The sequence below is a fragment of the Oryx dammah genome, unplaced genomic scaffold (genome assembly GCF_014754425.2).
Source record: "Oryx dammah isolate SB20612 unplaced genomic scaffold, SCBI_Odam_1.1 HiC_scaffold_11050, whole genome shotgun sequence".
NCBI lineage: Eukaryota > Metazoa > Chordata > Mammalia > Artiodactyla > Bovidae > Oryx > Oryx dammah.
Genome location: NW_024080444.1, coordinates 11,338,276 through 11,357,128, shown reverse-complemented (window position 1 = coordinate 11,357,128; position 18,853 = coordinate 11,338,276). Strand labels below are relative to the sequence as shown.

The 18,853-nt window shown below is 38.2% G+C and overlaps 1 protein-coding gene across 2 annotated transcripts; it reads left to right on the top strand.

Annotated features, from left to right (window-relative positions):
- The first annotated feature begins 1,446 nt into the window (after window positions 1-1,446).
- LOC120860225 (programmed cell death 1 ligand 1-like) lies at window positions 1,447-18,498 on the top strand. Of its 2 annotated transcripts, XM_040236008.1 has the most exons (7): window positions 1,447-1,489; window positions 6,078-6,143; window positions 7,244-7,585; window positions 13,040-13,324; window positions 15,504-15,611; window positions 17,005-17,064; window positions 18,099-18,498. In XM_040236008.1, exons 2-7 carry the CDS (start codon window positions 6,092-6,094, stop codon window positions 18,119-18,121), a joined length of 870 nt encoding a protein of 289 aa, XP_040091942.1. In that variant the 5' UTR covers window positions 1,447-1,489; window positions 6,078-6,091; the 3' UTR covers window positions 18,122-18,498. The 2 variants fall into 2 exon arrangements, with proteins under 2 accessions (XP_040091942.1, XP_040091941.1); XM_040236007.1 differs by lacking the exon at window positions 18,099-18,498 and having other exon boundaries at window positions 17,005-17,698.
- Window positions 18,499-18,853: the final 355 nt, after the last annotated feature.

Sequence of the window (18,853 nt, the reverse complement as noted above, 5' to 3'; positions counted from 1 at the left end):
AGAGGATATTACTTATCTGCCTACTCAGTAAATTATTTGCTCCAGAAAACTCAGTGAGTTAGTGGTAGGTGGCTCTAGAGCCAGCTTTTTCCTGTGTGACAATCATGACCCCAATAGCAGGTCTTGAAAATCCTGGGTCTTAACTGTCATTTTCAGAAAAATGAAAAGTGGTTAAATAGAAAATATCACAGGGGATTAAGTTGAAAAAACATGATTCTATTCCATCATGTGGTCTCAAAGAGATTTGAGCTAAATCTCCAAGTCTATTACAGTTTTATTAAGGCTAAAGAGAATTCCATACCCCCCCCACCAGATTTTAAAGGTAGCATCATCTTGTGTATTTTTCCAAGTTAAAAAAAAATATAATAAATATGTGATATTCTAAGAATGTGAAAGGCCTTACTTGGGAAGCAGGTGCCTAACCATGACAATGAACATCTCAATATTCATTCATTATCCCTATTTTGAATTGCCCAATGAGATGAATAAACAGGAAAGGCAAGCAATGAAGAGTCCAATTTATCAATTTAAAATTGTTATAAAAAGAAAGAAAGGAGGGAGGGACGGATAGTGAGACTGCCCTAGAGAGCCAGAACGAAAGAGCAAGAGAGACGCACCCAGAAGTTCGGTGGTGCTTAAAACAATCCTGGCCTCCTCAGTGTGAGTCACGTGGTTTCAGCTTGCCCTCAGCCAGTGATCCGGAGTTACCAGAGGATTTTCTCAACCCATACCTAGAATGTGCTACCCTAACCTGGATCTCAAAGAGGCAAAATAGCAGGATCCCCAGAGCATTCTTAAAAGGTGTCAGTCCTGATGGGAAGTTATTTTAATGACAAGGCAGTTATGGTTTCACTATGTCGAGGAACTTTGAGGAAGTGACAAAATCCACGTTATAAAAATAACATTTCCTATCATACACATACACCTACTTTCTAAATAAAAAAATCAACGCCATCCAGGCCTGGAAGAGGAGGTATAATGAGTAATTAGGGAAATATCGTTTTACTTTCTGTATGTTGTAGATCGAGTTATGTCAGGATGATCCGACATCTTGTAAAAGAGCTTTTATCAGAAAGGGGAAACCTTATGGCAGAATTTAGTGTGGATTCTCAAGGCAAAACCAACGTCGGACATCTGTGATGATTTCCGACGTTGGTTTGTTTCTAAATACTGTTTAAAACGTCAGATAATGATTTGTTTTCATTTTTGAAACTTTTCTTTTAAAAAGCTGATTTACGGGAAGCCGAATTTAAGTTTCACTTTTGGTTTCTTTTATCTATCTTTTTTTATTCCAAGAATGGAAAAAACACTTATTTCCCAACTCACATACTTGGCTCCGGGCGAGAAAATCCAGTCACGTGAGCGCTTACGCAGCGGGCCAGAAAGTGGGAGGAGAAACACCCATGGGAGCTCAATAGCTGCGGGGGGCCCTGGCAGTCCGGGCACAGCGCCGAAGTCTCAACGCCAGCCGCGACTCTCCCCCCGGCAGGTAGGGAGCGTTCTTGCTCACTGGCCAGTGTCTGGCGGCCTCACTCGCTTGGCACTTTAAAACGGGACTGCCACAGAGACCCTTTCTTTGGGATGGAGAGAGGAGAAGGGAAAGGGAGAGCATGTGCTGGTCTCGGTGATGTAGAGCCGATTACTTGTCTAACTTAATAAGAACAAGTAACAAATTTAGCTTTTCGTTAGGTGAGATTTTGTTTTGCTTATCTTGTAAGTACATACATGTTTCTGCGCGTTCATGACTGTGGTCCTGAGGTGGGTAAACGGGTCTAGAGGGAAATTTCTGGGCTGGAGGTCAGGACACCTGAGTCCTAGTACACTTTCAGCCGCTCACTAGCAGTCTGATCTGGGTAAGTCCTCACACCCGCAGCATCTCCTGAGGCCCCTTCCTGCTGTAAGAGCCGGGATACCTGAACCCGAGTTCTGGGGTCTGTCTGCTCTGAGGACTAAAGGAGTCCTGAAGGAGGGAATGAGGAGCCTGAGGAAAAAAATGTTAAAGCATTTCTTAACACTTTGAGCCTAGCCTATGTCAAAGTTGAGTTTGGATTTGTCTTATAGGGATGTCATATCAATATTACACCTTGTTTTGGGGGGCTTAATGTGGATGAGTTTCTAAGCTTTCTAAAATTGCTTTCTAAAAATGTGATTTTTTTTTATGGCTACATTCCATGATGCTGGATAACCAAACAAAATTAATCCCCTCATGCTGGATGTCAAGATTATTTAGAGGTTCACTATTTTAGCCACTCACCCAGCTTCATTGCTTATAAAAGCTAGAACATTGGTGATTATTTCCTTCAGATGAACTCTTAGAAGTATAACTACTAATCAAACTCTGAATGACTTAAGAGCCTTTGATACAGATTGAAAATTGCCTTCCAGAAAGGTTGTGCCAGTTCATATTGACAGTTGCCCAGCAGTTTATTAGAACTGTGACACTTTAAAAAAAATTCATAATAATAATCAACATTTTTCCCCCCAGTGGAATAGAGTAGGCAGAGGTTACAGGACAATAGTTAGAGTGTGTTCTTAAAGGAAGCCACAGAAATACTGTGGAACTGAAGCCACACCTGGGAAACGCAGAATAGCTCAGTGTGACTAAAGGGAGGGAGGCAGGGCACAGGATTTAGTTGGGTTTAATAGAGTTTGACAACAAAGGCTCGCAAAGAGTCGCACACAACTAAAGAGACTGAATATGAGCACAGAGGTTTACTAGATCAACTATCTTGATCTGTTAATTGAGTCGGTTTTCCCCTTGCTTGGAGACATTTTCAAACTCTAGGAATTTTTTAAAATCAAATCGTTCATATACATCAGATAAAAATCAAAGGAAACCCTGAACTAACAGGTAACACGACAGTCCTTGCTTTTAAGAAAACCTGAGTTCTTTTCCCTGACTTTCTGTCGTGTCTGCCCTACCTTGGTGAGATAGAGAAGTAGTATCAGTTCCATATTGGTATACTGGGTTCCCCCAGGGACAAACCTGCTTCCCCGTCCTGAATGAACCATCACTTCTTTCCTAGTTCACATTTTCTTACCCTTTGAATGTCTCAGTTCTTGTTCTGGGAATTTAGTTATACTGAGTTTCTTATCTGAAGACAATGTTAGTGTTCTTATCTTAGACCAACTGCCCTGATGTGGGGTTTAGAGGTCAAGAAAGAAAGAAACTGAAGTTGCTCAGTCGTGTCTGTCTCCTTGCAACGCAATGGACTGTATGTAGCCCGCCAGGCTCCTCCATCCATGGGATTTTCCAGGCAAGAATACTATAGTGGGTTGCTATTTCATACTCCAGGGGATCTTCCAGACCCAGGGATCAAACTCAGGTCTCCCGGATTGCAGGCAAACACTTTACCTTCTGAACACCAGGTAACTGTTAGAGGTCAAAGACCATGTCTACTTACAGGGTCTCTTACCTTCCCCCTACTATTCCCTCACTAACAATAGCTGTACTTCAAAGGAATGGAGCCCTGGAAGAGGAGGTATAATGAGGACTTAGGTAAACATCAGATCTAATCCCTCACCTTCCAGTAAACTTTCATTACCTCTAAAATTTTCAACCAGATTCGTCAAGAGATAGGAACTCCATCAAGGAATGTCATAAACACTGGAAAAATTAATTGAAATCTGTGAGTGGATTTAATGTGCCTCTGTTTTATGCAATAGTTCTTTGCTTGTTTTTTTAATAATTAAATTAGAATATATATATGCACATATGTGTGTACATATATGTAAAATAAGTGCTAGGTGAAGACACAGTGTAACTGGCACCAGTCATCCACATGTGTCAGAAACTAGGAAAATGCTGTTTCTCCTTGATCAGCAGTTCTACTTGGGGAAAATCTATCCTCAGGGCCTAGCCTGGGACCTGGTACACAGTAGGCACTTAACAAATATTTTCTGAATACACAAATACTTATGTTATTTTAAAAACTGAACACAATACTATACCTAACAACAGGGAAACTAAACATAATGGGGCCACTAAATAAGATACTTATAAATATTGTGTGGCAAAATGGAAAATATTCATCAAAATATTAAATTTAAAAAGTGGGTGTTATGTGTCTGATTGTTTTTAAAAGCTTCATAGGGGAAAATCTAGAAGAAAAATATATACTGAAATACTCACAGTGGTTGCAAGGTTTCTCAACCTTGTCATTGTTGACATTTGGGACCAGATGTATCTTTGCTGCAGGGGTTGTCATGGGCACTCTAGGATGTTTAGCAGCATCTCTGGCCTTTACTACTTTACTACTAGATAGTAGCAGATAGGGCCTCTAAAATCTTTTGATGTCTGTTGTCATATGCTTGTGTTTTTGTTTTTGTAAGATATATTTCTTAGAGAGGAAGTGAAAGCTAAATGGCATATACATTTAAAATTTTAATGGAGATTACCAAATTGCCCTCCGAAAAAAAAAGGTTATGTAACTTCACATTCCTATCAGTAGTTGTTAAGGAAACCCATTTGTTCATATCCTCATAAACACTAAATATTAGGAATACTTATAGTCTTAATCAAGCAAATAAGTGAAAAATTATGTCTCGTGTCTTAAACTATTATCTTTTCTTCATTGGTAAGATAGAGAATCCTTCCCTTTGTTTAGATGTCATTTGTATTTCTTATTCTCTGAACTGTATAGTAGAACCTTTGGCTCATTTTCCTGTTGGGTTGTATGTAGTTTTCTTACTGATTTTTAGAGCTATTTATATATATATGGCATAAATCTTCTGCCTTACATATGTGTAGCATTGATTAATTGATCAATTGTGATTTTTTGTATATATACAAAGGTCACAGAAATTCTTAAGGGGGAAAACTGGCTTTCTCTTCAAAGTGTGTAAATATATGTATATCATGAGAAAATGTTAATAAGTAAACAGATTTGCTGAACTATAACCCAAATCTTCTCTATTTACTGAATATATGCTCCTAGAAGAAAGAGAGTGATTTTTCTTTCCTGTTCACTGCTATATCTCTAGTGCCTAAAATAGTGCCAGGCACAGAAAAGGTATTCAATTAATGTTTGCTAAATTAAAGAATTGGTAGAATTTCAAGCAGGATGACACGATGAAGAGTAGAATCGAGGCAGATACCACTGAAAAAAGGCTGTGAGTGAGTCACGTCTTAGTATGAAGTGGTTGAAGCCAAATGTTTCTCCTTCTCACTCCCCCTGCTACTAGTGGAATCAGTTTATTGAGGGAATATAATATAATTTATAATTTGGAATAAGCAAAGGACAAAAGAACAGATTTTGGAAAGACGGCACCTTGATGAGAACTGGCATGGTTTGGATAATAATCTGGAAGAGTTGAATAGTTAAAGAGTAGGATGAGGGTTGGAGAAGGCAATGGCACCCCACTCCAGTACTCTTGCCTGGAAAATCCCATGGATGGAGGAGCCTGGTGGGCTGCAGTCCATGGGGTCCCTAAGAGTTAGACATGACTGAGTGACTTCACTTTCACTTTTCACTTTCATGCATTGGAGAAGGAAATGGCAACCCACTCCAGTGTTCTTGCCTGGAGAATCCCAGGAACGGGGGAGCCTGGCGGGCTGCCATCTATGGGGTCACACAGAGTCGGACATGACTGAAGCAACTTAGCAGCAGCAGCAGTAGCAGCAGGATGAAGGTATTCAGCTGCTGAGGGGAAAAGGCACTGAAGGGTGGGAGACGTGGAAGTCAGATTCTGCTTGCTTTGAAATTTTGTATAGGGCAGGCTTGGATTTCTAGAGATGTTACACTGTAGAAAAAAACCCATAAGATATTTGAGAGGATTTTGGTGCAATATTTTCATCTTGGTTTTCTTTGTGTGTACAAGTTTTTTCCAGGCCTTGTAATTAAATTTTTAAAGTCTCATCATAGTATCTTTTTTTTTTTTCACTTAGATTTATATGACTGTGGGATATTATGTGAAGGTATTGAACTTCTAGATTCCCTGCTGCATTTTAACACTTACAAATCAGTCATTGTCTGGTTATCAGTAGACAGTTTCAATTAGAACTGCCAAGTCCCATAATGTCTGGGTATTCAATTATTGAATAAAGGAGTTTCCTTTTTTCTGTTTTCCATAATTAGGTCATTCCAGAAAGATGAGGATATATAGTGTCTTAACATTCATGGCTTACTGTTGTTTGCTGAAAGGTAAGACACAAAATCCTTCCATTAGGTTCTATATTTTAAATATTTTAACTATAAGATCAAAAGTGAAATAATAAAATGGATATAATTTTTATAGAGAGGACTTTTTATTCTTCCTTCATTATAGTTGATAAACATAATTCATAAACCTGTTTCACTGGACAAAGATATAAGGAGTATGGACACACTGAAAGAAACAAAATTAACCCCTATCCATTACTCCTTGTGTGCATGCTAAGTTGCTTCAGTCATGTCTGATTCTTTGCAACACTATAGACTATAGCCCGCCAAGTTCCTCTGTCCATGGAGATTCTCCAGGCAAGAATACTGGAGTGGATTTCCAGGTCCTCCTCCAGGGGATTTTCCCAACCCAGGAATTGAACTTGCATCTCTTACATCTCCTGCATTTGCAGGCAGATTCTTTACTACTAGTGCCACCTGAGAAGCCCATCTATTACTCATTATCCATTATCTATTTCCCAAGAATAATTACTGAAAATATCTGGGGAAATGGCCTATGTGTATACTTTTACATATTTGTTTTAAATAAGGACAGGATCATTCTATCCACCTTGCTCTATGACCTGTTTTATCCAATAAGTATATTCTAAGGAAGAATTGTAGCTTACATGGAATGTCAGGGTAACACAGTACCTGCATCAGCCTGAGATGCTCCCTAAATCTCTGTACTCATCTGGCCAGACAACTGATTAAGAGTTTGGGGCAATAAGTAGAGAGATCCATTGGAATCTATGATTTAGACTATGTAAAAGGCAAATAAGTGTCCAGTCAAAGGACATTCTGGGGATGTCCACATGAAACAAAGTCTTCCTGGTTATAAATACCCCTTTACCATGCACTAGTTCTACAGTAGTGTATGTTTATGAATTTTGGGACAACTTGTTTAGCTAATTTTATTATTCTAACTTGGGAGTGAGATATGTCTCAGGCTCACTGGATAAAATAAATATTTCAGGGAAGTAAGTCCGTAAGTGTAATTATCATGTAAGTGACCAGATAAAGCTTCTGTAAATCCTGGACTCATTCTATAAATTTTTTGAGGAGTTTTCCATCTTCTAAAGATTGGTTATCTTTCTTTTCAGCATTTACTATCACAGTTCCCAAGGACCTGTATGTGGTAGAATATGGCAGCAATGTGACGTTGGAATGCAGATTTCCAGTAGACAAACAATTAAACCTGCTTGTGTTAGTTGTTTACTGGGAAATGGAGGATAAGAAAATTATTCAGTTTGTGAATGGGAAGGAAGACCTGAACGTTCAACACAGTAGCTACCATGGGAGGGCCCAGCTGTTGAAGGACCAGCTCTCCTTGGGAAAGGCTGCACTTCAGATAACAGATGTGAAATTGCAGGATGCAGGGGTTTACTGTTGCTTGATCAGCTATGGCGGTGCCGACTACAAGCGGATTACTTTGAAAGTCAATGGTAAGATTTATTATAGATAATAAGGCACAACCTTTGTTAAAACCATATCTCAGTGTTGAACTTTTTGTTCTTGGAAGTCCAGCTTCACTTTCCACAGCAGCAGTCTGTTATTCATTCATTTGCACACTCATCCAATGAGTGTTGCTTGAGCACATCTCATTTGATAGTCCCCAGAGATCTAGAGCCAAACATGACAGTCAAGTTGCACAGTACATTCAGTTTTCCTAAAAATTCCTAATCTTCACTTTTTTATTATTATAAAAGTAATATGTATACACATACTTGCAAATAATTCACATACTATGGAAAAGGATACAATGAACTACAAAAATGTCTCTCCTCCCTTCGCCACTATATCTTCCATGGCATGCAAAGGTAATAATCACTATTTGTATGTTCCTCCAGGAATTTTTAAATTTAGTACCTATTTCTCAGTTTTATGAGGTCTGCCTGCATTTTCCTTCCTTGGAAACTCTCTATGTCAAATGTAAATACATATATTAAAAACAAATCCCATTGTAAAGTTCACATTCAAAAAGACTTGAAGTCAATCTATGAAGGCAAAAAATAATCATGTCAAGTATTGAATAAATGAAGAGTGTATGAACTGTGCTCACTGGGCACACTTTCATCTTAAAAATCTGTGCCAATATTATGTTAGAGCCTTGAAGAAGAACTGTGAGTGTCCAATTCCTAGGTACTGACCTATAAATATGATATCTGGCCACCTGGGTTCAAAATTTGGGATAGCTTCTAGCTAAATACGGAGAAGGAAATGGCAACCCACTCCAGTACTCTTGCCTGGAAAATCCCATGGACCGAGGAGCCTGGTAGGCTGCAGTACATGGGGTCACTAAGGGTCAGACACGACTGAGCAACTTCACTTTCATTTTTTACTTTCATGCATTGGAGAAGGCAATGGCAACCCACTCCAGTGTTTTTGCCTGGAGAATCCCGGGGATGGCAGAGCCTGGTGGGCTGCCGTCTATGGGGTCGCACAGAGTCGGACACGACTGAAGCAACTTAGCAGCAGCAGCTAGCTAAATAAAGGAAAACACCTTAGCTGACCACCTCTGCTTTCACTGTTAAGATCCACAAAATTGAGAGCTGAAAGAATCCCAGACGAGAGCAGCTAGTTCAAACACCCAAAGAAATCTCCACAAAGGATCTTCTATTCACATACTTACTGCAATGATACCCTTGTCATTTGGACCTCCTTTCCATAGCCTTTTGTAATTTCTTTCAGATACTGAGTTGGAATCTGCCATCTATAGTCACAGTTTTGAGAGTATCTACTTGCTTCTTTCTTTCACATGGTGACCTTTTAATATGTGACTAGAGTTAGTGTTCCTTGGAGTTTCTATTCCTGACCTAAGCATCAGTCCAAAGATCTGTAATATGAATAAGAAAAGTTTACGTTTATCATAAAAGAGTAACTAATCATTATACATTCAAAATAAAATTTATATAGGAATGTGTCTTATTTCATGGTGTATCACTGGGCCTCTGAATTTGGCTCAGTTAATGCTACTGTTGTCAAAATCTCACTTGTCTTATGAAATAGATTTAATTTAATTGTATCTTACCATATGTTTCTCCAGAGCAGATATTTATAAAAACAAGCTGATGGGATCCCAGGTTGAGATTTTTAACTTTTTAACTTTTCTTCAGTCTATCAGGCATACTATATTTCAAGGTATTAAAGAAATGATCAAGACTTAGCTCTATGAACAGCCAGCATTGTTAGATCTTGGGTGGGTAGGAAGAGTATCAGCCTGGCATAAGTAGATTAGAAGGAAGTGCAGAGTATAAGCTTCTGCTTCCATAAGAAGAGTCTCTCATCAGCTTGTAGGGAGTATGCAGAGAGTGGGAAAGCTGTCCCTGTTGTAAAGTTGTTCTTCCAGTTTTTCTGGGCTCTGTAATGTCCCTTGTGGATTTGTGATTTTCTTTGCTGTAGTTTAACACAGTAGAAAACCTTTCAGCATTGATGGTTTTTCCAAGGTGGGGTCCTTGATGGAGCAAAACAGATGACCAGCCAGATTTGAGGATGTGATTTGTTTGACCATTCCATTTCATATTGTAAATTACTAAATTGGCATCCTAGTCCCAGAACATCTCATTGTCATTTGCACACAGTGGTCTTGGAGGTTACGTTGAGCTGCACTGAAAGCAAGCCAGACACCAAGCTTTCATTGCACTGAACCATTGCTGGCTTACATGAGCTTTACAACTCAGGGAAGTGTAACTCCTGAGTCATCTCCATATGCAAATAATTTCACGAGTAAAGCTGTCGAGCTTCTCTTCCCATCACTGCAAACATGTGGTCTCACAGCTTCCCCCCAGGGAGTTCAGTCACCATGGGATTTTAAAGGTGAAGCATTTCAAAACTAAAATTTGAGTTTAGTTTTAGATTAACTCAATTATTATTATCACTTTGGTATTATTGCACCTTTCATTTTTGTTTAAATACCAGATTCTCAGACATTTGACTTTTCAGTTGAAAATGTTATTTTCTCCTTAAACACTGAACCCTATAGCCAGGAAAATGAAGAGCCCATTTATACTTTCAAGAACTTAAATAGGACTAGGCAACTGAAAGAACAAAGTAAGTGTAGTTAGCCTGATAAAGCTAATTTGTTTGTAGGGACCAAGGATTAACTGCTTTACCACCCCCATCTCTCCCCCAAATTCACCAACCAGTCTTGTTTAAGTTTTTTCTGTAGCATTTGACCCCATATTGTGTAACATATCATATAAATGTACCTATATATTTTGTTACTATCTCTCTTCTTTTAGAACATACAGTCCACAAAGACAGAGACTTTGGTCTGTTATATTTATTGCTGTTTTCCTAGGACTTGGCATATAAGAGTAGTAGTAAGACAGGAACACATAAAAATTTTTTCTTGAATGAATGAATGATGTATTTCCTCAAATCGGATAAATCTAAAATTTTTGAAACTTGAACATGTTTGGATATATAAAAATTTATTTCCAAGGCTGTTTGTCAGGAGCTGTCAGTACTTCCTAAAGAATACCACGTGAGTGCACTTTGGTAGCAGTAAGAAGAGGAAGAGCAACTCTAGCAGTAATTCTGTAGTACTTAAGGGCCAGGCCCCACTCTAAGCACTTGGCCTGTACTACCACATTTAATCCTCAAATGACTCTATGGAGTCAGAGCTTATCATGTTAAAAATGCATATTTTTCACATTTTACTAGCTCTGAAATCTGAGTGTATCTTTGAGTAGGTAACAGCTTAGAGTCAGTGACATGTGGTGTTCCTCTCCTCATTTCATCGATGAGGAAACTGAGATCCAAAGAAATGTAAGTAATTTGCCAAGTTCATTCAACTATTAAGTGGTGAAGCCAGGTTCTAAACTCAAGCAATTTGGCTCTGAGGTCTGCCCTTAACAGCCAAGTTTTATTTTCTGTGTTTTTACCTCCAAAGTGTGTATTGAGCTATATTAATATGTTGACTTAAAACTACTATTAACTTTTCATGGTCTGGATTAGCACATGTGTACTCCAGATCTAGTAAACCACTCATCTGCAAATGTTTTTGATTAACTATCCCATCAGGAAAGCATGTTAAATTAATATATTTATGTGTGTGTGTGTGTTTATAAAGAATATATTTGTGTTAGTATATGGGTTATGTCATAGGAAATTAACAATTTTAAAGGCAAAAGAAATTGAACACCACCAATTTCATATGGTTCATATGAAAATACACTGGACAATCTATAAATATAAAAAATACAAATTTTAAAAAGATGACATGAGAATTTAATAAACATTATTTTCAACGTCTTACTAATTATGATGCTTCGCTATCATCAGCTAATTTCAAAGCAGAGTGTATCTCCGGTGAAATTCATCAATACCCAAAGTGGATGGTCTTGACAATCTTGAAGTTTTTTTTTTTAACCAATGCCTTGTCCTGTAGAGTTAGGTACTTGTTTTACTTCATCAAGTTGTGGTAAGAAGTATCACTCCTGCCATTTCCTTTTGGTTTTTGCTTAAATTATTGGTAATATCTTCAATGCTCATCTTCTTTGTGGGAAACCTTTTTATTAGTTGTTCATTTTGTAAGCAGGTTAGTTTAGTTAAAATTAGATAAGAGAACCTGAATATCTGTAATAATCTCAAACAAGTCACTGTCCTCCCTTTGGTGTTATAAAATTCCTCTATTCCTTTAAGACCCTCATGAGGCGCATGAAGTGAGGGGCAGTGTCAGTCAGTAAAATTTGTTAAGCTTAGATTATTTCTTAATTGTTATGATAAAAATACATATAAGTTCTAATATTTTATTCTTATACCATTAGTGGTAACACTAAACTATTAGGAGTAAAAACTATGCCAACAGAATAATAACATGTTAACATAGTTATAATGAATAAACATGAAATAAAGCTCTTAAGCGATATAAGTGCACTAATCTACTAAAATATTCAGTACATTGGATATCTTAATCCTAAAAGCATCCCAAATTAGTGATCTAAAATTTAATCGAAGTTAAATGATTTATTAAAATAACCAGCTAAAAAGTTTAAAAAATAAGTATCATAATAGTATTCTAGATGAAATCCTAGAACAGCAAAAGGACAGTAGGGAAAATCTAGTGAAATGGAACAAAGTATAAGATTTAGTTAATAGTATTGTTCTACTGTTGGCTCCTTAGTTAGGACAAAGTACCATGGTAATGTAAGGTGGTGACAGTAGGGGAAACTGGGGAAGAGGTACACAGGTACCCTATACTATCTTTGCAACTTTTCTGTAAATCTAAAACTATTCTAAAATCCTATAAATGCACTTAAACTTTTAAAAGTACCATTCAGGAACATGTATCAACTTTTACAATGACATAATACTATTTTCATTCCTAATTTCTGATCATTCACCTAATGTTGAAAAAGTGAATGGCATATCAAAAAGAAATTTTCTGTTTATTAAATAAAATGTAAGAAAACAGTGCTGAACAGCTGGAGAGGTTTGTATTTATGAAGACACCTTTACAAACAAAGGGAAAATGTCCAGGAATAAATTTAAGAATTTGGTCCTTTATAAAAACTATAAAACTTTACTGAGAAACATATAAAGACTTGAACAAATGAACAGAGATGTTTTATATTTGGATAGAAAGACTACTGGTTTAAAGTTGAAAGTTCTCTTTTAAAACAATCTGTACATTTACTTTGACCTCAATAAAAATAGCAATATACTTTTTATAGCAAGATAGGTATTCCTTTAAGCCCAAACTTGGCCCAAGTATGACTGGAAGAGTTGAGGCCAAACTACCAGACATTCCCCACTGCTGAGACATCTGAGCTTTAAGATTATTTCTCTGAGAACAGCCTGGATTGGTATTCTATCTAAGGTTGACAAGACCAAAAAGCCACATGTCTAGTTCTGTGTTAAATGAAAGCCATGCCTTCTTTTTGTTCATGACCTAGCTCCATACCGCAAAATCTACCACACAATTTCTGTGGATCCAGTCACCTCTGAACATGAATTAACGTGTCAGGCTGAGGGTTACCCTGAAGCTGATGTCATCTGGACAAGTAGCGATCACCAAGTCCTGAGTGGCAAAACCAGCATCACCAATTCTAAGAGGGAGGAAAAGCTTTTCAATGTGACCAGCACACTGAGAATCAACACAACAGCTGACAAAATTTTCTACTGCACTTTTCGGAGATTAGGTCATGAGGAAAACAACACAGCTGAGTTGGTCATCCCAGGTAATATTTTGAACATCTCAATTAAAATGTGCCTAGTATTGTCTCTTGGTATGTAGCCTGATGCCTGCTCATCATAAACTTTCATTGTTTGTTGAATGAATGAATGAATAAACTCTATTTATATGAATGAACTACATTTATAAAATGCATTCTTCTTCCTCACCTCCATTCATCTGAGTCATATTTCTACTTAGTAAACATTCAGGACTGATGCTAAAGCTGAAACTCCAGTACTTTGGCCACCTCATGCAAAGAGTTGACTCACTGGAAAAGACTCTGATGCTGGGAGGGATTGGGGGTAGGAGGAGAAGGGGATGACAGAGGATGAGATGGCTGGATGGCATCACCAACTCGATGGACATGAGTTTGAGTAAACTCCAGGAGTTGGTGATGGACAGGGAGGCCTGGCGTGCTGCGATTCATGGGGTCACAAAGAGTCGGACACGACTGAGTGACTGAACTGAACTGAAACATTAAGCAAGCATTTATTCAATATGCTGTACATTCCAGGCATTAGAAGCTCATAGAAAAGTAAAAAACAGTTAACACTCTGCAGGAAATGGATAATAAAACAGGCAGTCTTTTTTCATGTTAGAAATGCTCTTGTGGCCAGGGGGATCCAGAGGAGCACCTGAGAGGAAGACTCAACTCAGGCCATGTTTTAGGAATCCAGATCTGAGTGCGTCACAGCTGTTTCCTTCTTTCCAGAGTTTCTGTGGCAGGAAACAAATAGGATGTACTTTTCTACCTTATTCCAGATGGGAGAGTGCCTTCCTGCCCATTCTGTCTCCTCCGAGGTAGTCTTCTTAGTGCATAAATCAGTGTTCCTCTGGGCAAGCGACTTGATTTCTTCTGTGCTTTTCACTTTTCTTACATAGTTATAACCTATTGGGCAACAGTATCCTGGAAATACATGGGCTACAATGCATGAAAATGATTTGAGACTCTTGTTTGCACAGAATCAGCTATGTTTTTTATCTCACTTTCCTACAGAAGTGGGTAAGGCAGGATTTAATCTGGTGAGAGGCTCAGACCTTTAGAGAAGGTGAGCCTTGAGAGCATGATGTTAATATAAACCCAGAGGTCTTCTCAGAGGCACTTCTCACCACACTCTCCTCACCCCCACTAGATGTTGACAGTAAAGCTCTGATACTTCAGAGAGAACAACCCAAAAATTGAATAGAAAGGCAAACAATAGGAAAAGACAATCCAAGGTAGCCCTAAGAACAAAAAGAACAAAAGCAGTTTAGAAAATTAAAGAGTCACTTTGGGAGGAGCTGCATTAGTATTTCTCTGCCATTTAAAAGCTGTTTTTTAACAACTTATTTGTGGGAAGACCTAGGGTTAACTCACCTAACTGTTTGAAATATGTGTTCTCACCTGTCACCTGGGGGTTTTTTCTTTAATACTTGGCACACCTAATTCATAAAGTTATTACCAGACTTTGTAAACTGACAGCTACAGAAGAAAGACTGACTATGATTGTGGCTTTAAAACTTGAACTAGGTAATCACGAAGCATAGCTAATGGTGGGAGGTGGGAGTTCGTCTCTGAGCAGCATGTGCCATAAGACCGCTTTTCTTCCTGCAGGGGGCTGGAGATAGATTAGTGAAAAGTACCAGTGATTAGATGTCCCAAGGTGTTCAAACGGTGGAGAGAAAAAAACCAAACCGTGATCTACAATCATGGCCACAGATGGGGGAAGAAGGAGCTCTTTTGGGAGTGCCAGTTAGCCATCACATTGCATCTTTGCCATGTGCAGTAGGCTGCTAGCTTTTATATTAAGGAATGCAAGAAGTGAAATAATCAAGGCTATCATAGAATACTGAGCTGCCACTCCCTATGAAAAGCATTTTATTAACATTTAGCCTCACAAAAATTTCAGTATCATTTCCATTTTGTAGACTGGTTAAATGATTTGCCAGAGAACTCAAAGCTAGTGAGTAGCAGCAAAACTTCACCCCAGGTCCACCTGTCCAACACCTGGGCTGCTTCCAGTTTTCCATGTTGCCCCCATTTTCATATCTGAGGTATTTCACCATTCCAGCCACTCACTGGAAAGGAATTTTGGTACTTAAGAAAATGCTAACCTAAATTAAACTTCAAAGATGATTATTCTCTTGGTCCCTCCCAAAGAAAATTTTATCTTTAGTCAGTTTCATTTTATTTTGTTTTTCAGAACCATATCTAGATCCAGCAAAAACGAGGAATCACTTGGTGATTCTGGGAGCTCTCTTCTTGTTCCTGCATGTGACCCTGGCAGTCATCTTCTGCCTGAAAAGAAATGGTATCTCCTTTATTGTGACAGTCTCTGGTGGGGTTGTGGAAAAATGTATGAGAGTGCTACTGTTGTCACAGTGGCACTTGCCGGGCAGAGCCAGGGATGGTACATCTCCTGTAATGTGCAGGACAGTCCCATGTATCAGGAAACTACTCTACCCCCAGGTGCCCCTAACAGGAAACAGTGATTTATAAAATGCCTTTCTATTAGCCTTCCCTTCCAGGGCCAACTTTCAATTATGCAAAGTATATTTTTAGCTACTGTTCTGTAGCATCATTTGAATTGGAGGGTGGCAGTAAACACTTGTAGTAACATTTCTAAGGGGTTGAGAGTTGGATCATGGCTGCAGGCAAACCTGACTTGCCTCTGCAAGGTAGCACAAAGATACTCCACTGTTTCACAGCAGTTATAGTGAAGCTGTGCAGGATTGCAGGGTGAAGATCAGGAGAAAAAGGGTGTGCATGGAGGTTGAAGAAGACCAAGTGTTAAACAGTTTCTTTCTATCATGCAAATAACCACAGACTTACAGGAAAGAGTTAAAATTCCTGTTGGTTTCAGTTGAATTTGTCTTGAGTTAGTTATACTGTTATATTGAGCTGGCTTCTGGGAGCTTTAAATAATAAAAATAGTTCCTTATGTAGAACAGTGGTACTTTTACCACAGAGCAGTTTGCTGAAGGTATTATATAGTTTTCAAAGTAATTTTAATGTGTATATTTCTCTATTTACCCAAGGGGACAATTAAAATTCAGGAAAATGTGTCTATTCAAATAATTTCCTTTCATTTTAAGATGATTCAGAGTAAACATTTCCCTAATACTTTGAGAAGTATACCAAAGGATCCGATGATGATCTGTGTATAGAGTTATCTGATGGCAAATAGGGAAGTGGAAAATGGAAGGGAATTCCAAAAGTTGTTGAGAAATTCCCTACAACCCCTTAAGAGGTGGGTGGATCTGGGAAAGTGGTGTAATTGAGGGAGTGGAGGTCAGCTTCTTTTAATGAACAGAGAACTGAGACAGCCAGACTAGTTTCAGTGATAGGAAGATCCTGAGGTGGTGTTGATTTGTCCAAGGAAGTGGCTGTGACCACAACTTGCATTTCCATGTGAAAAATCATTAACTGGCATTAGAAAGGGCTAGAAAACTAAAGTATAATAAAGTGTCTCAGGATATGGTACATCTGTGGGGGAAGATTAAAAAATAAAAGTATATACCCCTGAAGAAAATTTAGAAACAAAAGTATGTGTTCTAAACTGTTGGGACCCCTGGAAAAAGGAAGTCTACCAGATTTCCTAAGGAATTAGAAATATTTCATAGGAACCTAGGATTTAAACTTGGGTCACTGTGTGGGATGTATAGTTGTATTACATGAAAATAAAAATAACTTTTTTCTTCAAGTGAGAAAGATGGATGTAGAAAAATGTGGCACCCAAGATACGAATTCAGAGCAACAAAATGGTAAGAATTTTAGCAGGGATTGGAAGTTGAAGAAAGGAAACAAAAAGTTAAAGAACAAGGGGAAAGCTATCATTATAATCTCCCCTTATTTTACTGAATGCTGAGTGTTGGAACTACTAGCTCCTATTTGTTTCACGACTCTGATATAAGAACAGTTCCCACAGTCTGAGATTTAGGGATAGCAGAGGGGAGTAGAGGGATGGCCCTTTGGGGAGGTGGGAGAAGGAGGCAGCTTCTCTCTGCTAGGTCCTTTGCTTTGCATCCTAACATCTCCCTGCATTAGGGGACCAAGTTGATTTATGTGGATGGGTGATAGATGAATGGATGGGTAGATAGATAAAACTTTTATATTGGGCACTGTGTGTACTGCTTCATGTACAATACCTCAATCTTCTCCCTCCGCAATATCAAAGAAGATTTATTTTTTTATTATCCCAGGATAATACTAGATTATCCTGTTTTATAGTGGAGAAAGCAAAGAATCAAGAAGATAATATGAATTGCTCAAGAACACAAGTCTTGACAAAAATCAGGCTTTGAAGCTTGCTAACCTGACCATGGAACCTAACTCTTAACCTGTTTACTTAAATCTGTTTCACCACAAATGTCTACATTTGTAGAAGTCCAGAAAGACCTCACCCAATCAAGATCATTGAACCAAGAAAAAAACTATATTAAGGTTTCTGATTCTTCTTATGTAATTCGAAACCAAACTTCACAATAAGCCCAGGTTTAACGTTAGTCTAATTACCCTATAGTCCATAACACTCATTTGTGTTGTAAAGCTAATTAGTGAGTGTTGTTTGGAGCTTCTTAGAGTGACAGACCATCCCAATTTGCCAAGAGGTAAGGGTTTTCTCAGAGCATGAGTCTTTCAGTTTCATAACCAGGACAGTTCCTGGCAAACCATGGTAGATGGTTACAGTCTATCATGTAAAGGGAATTGGGCATAAGTATAATGATTCTTTGTCTTGTTGAAAGCTTATTATATCCCCTAGCAAATATACCTTATGTTTCTCATTTTCACTCTCCAGCTACACAGCTTGAGGAGACGTAATCCAGTGTTGAAACTTCTGATCTTAAAACAGGGATTCTCAGCCTGTGGTTTGGATTTATCAGACCAGAGATATGCAGTGGGCCAGGGGCTGCAGATGATGTAGAACTTAGAAAGCCCAAGCTCTGAAAACAGAAGCTGAGAAAGAAGAGGACAAAGGAAGAAGGAATAAAGGTACTGTGGAAGGAAACATTGGTACTTCCAAATGGTGGAAGACTCATCAATACATGTGAAAAGGAGAAAGGACACTTCTAAATGATGAACCTCCATACACATTATCCATCACTCATCTTAGGAAAACAGGTTGAGATTCCCTGATTTAATGGTCAGTTCCTACAGAAGTGCCCTTTGTCTTTACTCAGTGTCTTGATTTGTCTTCTGGTTGATTGAGTGTCCCAGTGTTGCCACAGTATTTGAGTATGATTTATTTTTATTTATTTTGAGTCTGTGGGGTCTTGTCATGTGAGTGTGGCTATGAGTGATTTCTTTTGAAGATATGCTGTAGTAGAAATTAACACTTTGTCACCAGACCAAATTTACTGCTCAGTGACTTGTGCATGTCAAGTAAAATGTAGTATTTGTAAAGTACTTGATATCCTCTATAACTGTCAGTACTTAAGAATCATAGAGAACAAACCATTAGTTTGTATAAGATATTTTAATACCTTGTTTAACCCACTGATACTTCAATTGACTTGGATAATCTTATTTTCAGACCTCAAAATAAGATAAGTT